At 37.2% G+C, this 8,643-nt stretch overlaps 1 protein-coding gene across 1 annotated transcript; it reads right to left on the reverse strand.

Annotated features, from left to right (window-relative positions):
- Nucleotides 1–2,001: 2,001 nt before the first annotated feature.
- LOC119884187 lies at nt 2,002–8,148 on the reverse strand (the record flags this gene model as incomplete). The annotated part of the gene is made up of 7 exons (XM_038694650.1): nt 2,002–2,375; nt 4,611–4,679; nt 5,053–5,115; nt 5,310–5,372; nt 7,410–7,580; nt 7,802–7,888; nt 7,995–8,148. Coding segments are annotated over 7 exons (789 nt in total), but the record flags the coding sequence as incomplete, so codon positions are not given.
- Nucleotides 8,149–8,643: the final 495 nt, after the last annotated feature.

The raw sequence follows: 8,643 nt of genomic DNA on the forward strand, positions 1-8,643 counted from the left end.
AATTCAACATTTGTCCACAGAAAAACCACAACTTGATAACTCAACATTACGATATGTTAATTTTAAGGTTAACACTTTTAACAATACTCCTTCGATTATGAGAAACACGGAAGTGCATTGTGTTGTGGGCGGGATTAAGGGTTATCCTGTTTCGGCTAAAATAGCTTAAATAAATCAACATATTTACATTTTCTTAGCATAGATCATCTAGATACAGTGTAATCAATAGTTTGGCTGTACTAAATGTTTGATTTATTCAGTAGATATATCTTTTTACAACCCTAATTTGCAAACCAGAAAAACTACAACTGCAGTGCTTATTCGTATCAAGCTGCATTGTGTATCTATAGGGAATTGTAGTTTTTAAAATATTAGTGTTTTTCTTAGAATTGGAGGTTGTAAATAGTTAGTTGAGAGTACAATGAGGAGTCTAGGGGGATTGTAAACACATCTACGTAATCCGATTTTAAATTAAATTAATTTTTATATTTTTAAATAGGTTAAAATTATTTTTAACCATACTTGACATTGTTCCAAATTGTTGACTATATTCACATGATAACTAAGGACAAGGTCTCTCTATAACAGTTGGTCCCATGTCGATAGCCCCTTTTATTGCTTAATTATAAGCCTTCAAACATGCACCAAGGTGACGTTTCAAAGGTCAGTATTTCAAAACAGGGGCCATGTAGAATCTTAATACATACATAATATTACTCTCTAGGTCAAGACCTTTCTAACGATGTATTGGTTTAGCTCTACAACAAAGTTTTAATTTTCTCATTTCACGTACACAAGCCATCCCTGGTGTAGTTTTAGAGAGCACTTTGAAGGCTCAATAGGAGTAGCCTATATGAAGCTTTTTGTTTGTTTGTTTGTTTGTTTGTTTGTTTGTGACTCTGTAAACAGATTTACAACCCTACAACATGAGGAATATCTGGTATACACACACACTGCATTTATGTTTGGGACACACATGGCTTAAATACATAGGCTATCTATTTATGTTAATGCTGTTATGATGGTTAAATACCATTAATGACTAAGACCATCGTCTACATGATGGGTAGTCATCTCCTCTTAGGCTACTTGTAGACTATTATTAGGCCTATTGGTTGTCAAATACAAGAGTAGTCTACATTATACATAGGTCCTTCCACCCAATAGGTGACATTTGCTTGCTGTATCTCTTATCTTTTTTTAAACACAGAATCTAATACTACACATATTTAACTATTCAAAATGTGTATTCATTGCTCAGGCAACTTAAGTTTATAACCAAGTTTCCAAGTAGAAGATGGATGAATGTTTTCCCAGTCCATGTTAGCAAAACTCATGTGCCATTTAAAAAGCATTTTTTAAAGCATGTCACTTTTTTTTTGTATTCACCTAAAGAAAGTGTTTGTTTTTTTTTAAAGAAATGTTTGGTTATGTGTTCAAATAATTGATATTTGTGACTAAAATATAATATCATAGTGACCGGCAGTGCTTTGAATTGAAATGTAGTCTATCCATGGCAGACAACTCTAAACAGAAGTGGAACTCCCTTGCATAAACTGACAATAAACTTTATTTCTCAGAATCCAAGGAGAAACAATTAATATCCTTAACACAGATAAAATTATACACTTCACATTTTATCTTAAATGTTAATCATTAAAAGAAAAGCATAACACAGTGAGTGTGAAAATACTTCTGAGGGAACTACGTCATGCGAACTAAGTGGCTTCAGTGATAACAGCATCCATAGCAACCATTATATTTAACTTGCTTAAACCCGGCCCTACTGAACCAATGACGAAACAGATTCATATATAAACAAACAAACACGTAGACTCAATTCAGTACAATAGAACTTTATTGATCCCCACATGGCCCAGTTTAAAAGGGACCACATTGATGGTGCCAACAAACGACAACAATAAATAAAAATGGGGGTGAATGAAAACAAAAAGATCAGTTTTCTTCTTACAAGTGAGGTGTAACCATTACAATAAATTTGGAGCAAGGTTCATCAAGTATATTTTAATGAAAAAGGAGAAAGGGACTTAATACATTTTAAAACGTGCATGTATGTATGTATTTATTATGTGAGTGTGTGTGTATTTGTAGGGATGGGTTGGGGGCCGTCAACACAGTAAAAACAACTCAAAGTAACAGGATACATTTTGGAATGCAGTAAATAGCATAGGTTCAGGGTGTTTGCATGGTGTTTTGACACTGGCAGTGAAGGCACATGTTCTTTTTAAAACCACATGCAGTGTGTGACCATGATTGGCACACTGTGCACTGTGACCATGAACGCCACTTCTTTCTTGCATTCTTATTTTTGTCATCAAAATGGACACGGCAGACACGGCACACATTGTCTCCATCTACCAAAGGAAAAACACAAATATTTTGGAAGTCAAGCCAGTTAGTTGAAATACTCATCACCATATTCAAAGCAACATATAAAAGGCAGCTTATTCATTTGTAACTGTTGCCAAATGCAAATGTTTGTATTGCACATCAATTCATCTCAGATATTGCTGATGCTCAATCATTAGATAAAAGCAGGTCAAGAAAGAAGAGCAATTGCTGGTGTTCTTACCTCCTTTCTCTGTGTTTGTATTTTAAAGAAATGTACTGGACAACATCCTTTGCACTCTCAAGATGTTTTTATACAAAAACGCTGTATGTATTCTGCACGTTCTGCCTGGAATCTACCCCTTGTAGGACTTAAAAGTGAATCTAGTTAAATGCTGTTATATCCTAAATGAAAGGATTGGAGGCTAATTTGTCACAGTTTGTTAGTCTAATGTTTTTATACCCCTTTTAAATTTTTTTTGTCTATGCTTCTGTTTCCATATCTGTTCTTATTTTAGTATTGTAATCTGTTGAAACTGCCTGTTTTTATCCAGGCTGCTGCTAGTCTTGTCCAGGTCTATTATGAGGAAGAGCTCATTTGTTATATTTTGTTATTTTGTAACTTAAAGGATAATTCCAGTATTTAACACCTTGAGTCTATTTTGTGTTTGTTTTAGATGAACTAGAGTGGTGGACTTAGAAATGTTGACGATGGGTCCTGTCTCACTTTTTGACTATTTTAGAATCTCCTCTGACCGCTTTAGAGTGGCTGTCTATGGGCATGCACAAACATGTCCTTAAAACAACCCTTAACGTTCGTTTTCAAAACTGTGCAACTCACCGAGTGGTTAGTGGTGTTCGTTGATGTTCCAAAACAAGTAGCGTAGCGAAATACAGTTTCTGTCGTGTTTTATTTGCCAATTTGTAAAATCGCATGATTTCTGTTGAAGGACTCAGTGCTCGTTGATATTACTGCGCTAATATATCAAATATCGAGCAGAAGTTTATACGCGGTTGTGAGGTATCTGAAAAAATAGTTCCACTATAGCAAATAACACGGATTGAAAGCATACATTGCGCCGATATATTTGTTTTCAATCATCAATGAACAACACTAACCACTCGGTGAGTTGCACAGTTTTGAAAATGAACGTTAAGGGTTGTTTTAAGCACATGTTTGTGCATGCCCATAGAAAGCCAGTCTAATGCTGTCAGAGCATTAGATTATTCTAAAATGGTCAAAAAGTCGAGACAGGACCCATCGTCAACATTTCTAAGTCCACCACTCTAGTTCATCCAAAACAAACGACAAAATAAACTCAAGGGGCCCTATCTTGCACCCAGCGCAATTGACTTTGTACACCGACGCATGTATCATTCCTATTTTGCAGCCGCGCAAAGCGGACTTTTCCCTCCACAGACACACGTCGGTTAACTAAGAAATACACTTGCGCTCCCCGGGGCGGTTCAGCGCAAAGAGGAGGCGTGTTCCGGCGCAAACTTTCCCTCATGCTATTTTGCTGTTCTATAAAACAATTGCGCCACTGACCAGAAAAAACCTAGTCTAAAGTCAATGGCGCGTTGCGTGTTGTTCATTATGCTATTTTAAGGGCGCATGCTTGGCCATAATCAATGTAGCGTGTGCACAACGCGCATACACTTTCTCTCATCTAAGCAGCAGTTTTCATTTTTGCAAATCAAACATTATTACGATAGATAGATAGATAATTTATTATAAAAGCATACATCTAGCTTACACATTTACCCAAATAATCATACGCCTGTTTAACCGAAGTTAATTTGGGTGGGTTTCTCCATCCCCAATGTCACTTCTCTGTGTTTTACGGCCCTGACGAGAACGTCAGTCTCCTCAGCTGTGAACCGCTCCTGGCGCGCGCCAGGCAAATCCACCGTTATAATAGGAATCCGCTTTAGAACAAGTGCGCCTGCTCTTAAAGGGAATGTGAGATGACGCTCTGATTGGTTTATTGACTTTACGCCCAAACCACACCTATGAATAATGAAGCTACTTCAGACCAACCCCTTTTAGATTTGCGCCAGGCGCAAATGGCATTTATCCCGCCGGGAAAATAGCAATAGCGCCTGGATCCGCCCACAAAGTTACTTGCGCTTTGACACTTGCGTTTTAGATCGTTAAAATAGGGCCCAAGGTGTTAAATACCGGAATTATCCTTTAAGGCAATATATGGTATAACAGTCATTTCCTGTTATATAAAAATAACCACAATGTGGAAAGATACCTTTATCTGCAGTCATCACGATGGCTACAGTAGTGGCTGTTTCTGAGGACTCTTCCATCTGCTGTGCACCTAAAGTACATAAAACAAAACAAAATAATAACTTTCTAAATACAAATTTTTAATCTTAATTACAAATTCATAATTCAATTTGTCAGCATTTATACTGTCAATAGTTAACTAGTAAATCATTGATTAAAAAAAAAAAGACCATTATTTGCATCTGAATCTCAACAGCCAAATCAAAATGTAAAATTATCAGAATACCAATCTTATATATGCTTTTTAATGTCACCTGGATAAATATTGTATCCATAAATTGTAATTTTCAAACAAGTAAGCTTTTCTCTTTGTGTCAAATGTCAATGGATGACTTCTCAGAACAGTAACATTGTAAATGTATTATGTAACATTTGGTAAAATGTATTATGATTACAAGAAATACCATTTTCACACATGGCCTCTAAAATTTCCTCCACCGACTTCGTCTGGATGCCATCCGCTGTGTCTGTTGATTTGAAAAGATTAAACCATTACACAAAGGTGAAAATTTCATCTTTTGATTAATTGTATTATTTCAATAATGTATACAGTAGTCAAATGTGCTGTGTAATCACCACAGTTACATATCTAGTTAACTATGCTTCTTAAGTTTAATGTAATATATTTATTTAAAGATAAAATAAAAACAACTCAGCATACCTTCTGCATCCATGTGCTCTGACATCCCCTCTCCCAAGTCAGTGGGGTTGGATTGTTCTGCATCTGATTGATATTTTTAGAGAAAAAAGAAAGACAGAAAAAACCTTATGTAGCATGAGCTTAACAAATAATTGGCCTTCCTGCAATAGTCCTGGAGGAAAATAATGAATCACACAGCAGTGAATATATCAATGAAGGAATGTAATTCGGAGGAATTATATACATATAATTTAATTAGTGAATAGTTTGATGAGCATGAAAAAGATGAAAACCATTGCCAAGGGCCACAGTCACTAGTCATATTTAACTAAACATCTATAGGATATTCAGGATAATGATAAAGCTGAGAAATAGTGTCACATCCCTTATAAACTGTCAAAGACACATACAGAATCTATAACCTGAATCTGTTTCAATTCAATTTTATTTATATAGCGCCAATTCATAACAAAAGTTCTCTCACAGCACTTTACAAACAGAGTACGGTAGGTCTAGACCATACTCTTTATAATATTGTTAACAAATACCCAATCCAATTCCCACCATGAACAAGCACTACTGTATGTGACGGAGGCAAGGAAAAACTTCTTTATAAAGGGGTCATATGATGGTTCTAAAAATAACATTATTTTGTGTATTTGGTTTAATGCAAGGCATTTATGCGGTTTTAGGTTAAATAAAGCTCATCATTCAGAAAAGCGCTGTGTGCTCTGATTAGCCAGAAATCCAGTGCATTGTGATTGGCCCAAATACCTTAAGCACCTGATGGAAATATCACACTTCTTACCATATCTGGAACATCAGCTCCCAAAGCAAAGCAATATTGAGAGATTATAATGTCAGTCCTACCTTATCAATTAGAGCCGGAATATGATCCGGATGATGCAGATGACTAAGCTAATCGATCAACGTTGCCAGCGCGACTGGACCAGAATGTATCAGATTGGTAAGCATCAGTATTGCATTTGTTATAGTTGAAACGACAAAGACATAGTCTGAGCTCTCCCAGGTGCTAGAAACAGTCATCTGAAAAATGCGCAGCACACAGTCGAATATTTGGGTTGTACTGTTCTGGAACAGTGTTGTAAATAAAGCTTAGCCACTGTTTTCTAACTGTGTCCTCTTTTGGAAAGCCAAACAAAGTAGTTGGGCTTTCGCAACGAAAAACACAGCGTCTTTACGACATGCTGGCGCGGATAAAAGTTATGCCTTCTTTGCGTATACATTTGGGCGGTGTTATGGAACTCTGCCCCCACACACTGACGTAGAGATGAGGGGGTGTGAATGAAACGAAGTGTTTTAGGAAGGTGTGGCTGAGCCTTCACTTTTATAAAGAATATCTCTTTAGGGTTTGAGACTTTGATCTTTGTAACCCTGCAGATCTTATACATGCACAAACAGCTACATAACACTAGCCTGGCTAACGCCAGACCCAATTCTCGTTGAGACTTGGGTCTGGGAACCATATGCACATTTTCTCGTATTTGAGGCGTGGTTTACGGCGTGCTAAGAATGTCTATCAAATGCGCCTGTACGTAGCTCATAGCCAATCATTTCAATTATACCAGATGACGTATGTAGAGCGACAGAAATTAGACAAGGAAGAAGACGATGGGTAAGATATTTTTGTGTAAACAATAACGTTCAGCGACTATTGCCGAATAAAAACAAAATATAAACTATTGCCGAATATAAACAAACTGCTTGTGTGTGTTGCATAGATGTCGTCATCGTCTTGCTGCTCCCTCCCCGTTCTGTGATTGGTTCCCTAAATGAGGCGAATATCTGGACCATGGTATCCATGCTGGGGAAACCCAGACTAACATAACACACTAAAGAGAAAGAAAAACAAGAAATCGCATCAAATGACCCCTTTAAAAGGCAGATACGTCAGAACCATGGCTCAGGGTGGGCGGCCATCTGCCTTGAACGGTTGCGGTGAAGGGACAGAGAGAGATGCAATGCCCCAAAACTATACAAAGACTTACATGTAGGCCAGTATTATTCTTTAGTTAACTTATTTTCCCCACTTTGCATAGAGCCAAATGGTCTGCTAAAACACAAGTGGAGAAAGACACTGGTAATGGTAATGTCACTTACTTATTTCAAATGAAATCTCCTCTGCAGCTTTCAAAATTTCGACCAATTGGTTCCTTCCATAAAAGGAAGGCTTCCTGAGGGTAAGACTTGTGGGCAGTCCAGCTACATTAATGGTCATGCCCTGATTTACCAGGGACTGGTAGGGAAGCCTCCCAGTACCTCCGGCCTCCTCTGAAATACACGGGCACAAACATGCATGCACACGTTACACAATGTTACACAGTTGGACAATGTGACTCTCCCCTCTAGTTGATAGCCAGTGTACAGGCTGCAAACAGACATTTTGGTAAGGTGTCAACCTAATGGTTGATGGGCACATTAAATAATTTATTCATTTGATAATAATGCCATGGATTCATGAAGGGATTAAAAGTATTTGAACTTATGCTTACTATATTTTTGGTTGAATAGATCTTGCACTTTTCCTACCAGAACACTGACATGTTCTCTGGTACTGGGTGTTGCGGGTGAGGAGCTGGCTACAGATGTAACAACAGACAACAATAATTTCATAAAACTGTATTATGTATATTTGCACTATTACAGGCCTGAGTCCATTTCTGTGGATTTTTATATAACCAATACCTTTGAAATGCAGTGCGAAGTTGTTCACTGTCTCCGTTGTATCAAGGAAATCAGTGGCTCCTTTGCTGCTCAGTTCAAACACCTCTAATGAGGACTTTTGGCGGTCAAATGATAGAATGGCTGTTTCCACACCCAAATCCTCAAGCTTGGACACCTTTACAATAGAAGACGACAACCACAAAAATAGTAAATAGTTGATTAAACACAAAACCTACTTTTAAAAATTCAACACACACTGAAGAAAAAACTCATAACAGGGCTTGGAAATATATGAAAACAGTGTTGTCACATGTGGCAAATAAGTGGTCAAGGACCACCCAGGGTACATTAACTATAAATTAGTTGTTTACATAGAGTCCAAATTCAATAATTTTGACTCATAGCCATTTGTGACTACTAATGCTTCAATTGACCACCTTGATGTGAATAGACTAGCCCAACCAGTAGGAATGTAGTTTGAGAGGTGTTCTTCAAAGTGAGAATATTTGATGTTGATAGCCATGTAAACAACAATCAGCTGGAATATTTATTTGGGATGAATTCATTTGAAATTATGAAAAAAATCTACAAATCAACAATCCAGTTGTCTTTCACAATGTTCTGCTCGCATCACAATTGCTGTCGATCATCCTTCCATCTAATACTAAAT

This window comes from Micropterus salmoides, unplaced genomic scaffold (assembly GCF_014851395.1).
Source record: "Micropterus salmoides isolate LMB-PRFRI ecotype aquatic unplaced genomic scaffold, ASM1485139v1 Ms_hic_scaffold_3260, whole genome shotgun sequence".
Classification (NCBI taxonomy): domain Eukaryota; kingdom Metazoa; phylum Chordata; class Actinopteri; order Centrarchiformes; family Centrarchidae; genus Micropterus; species Micropterus salmoides.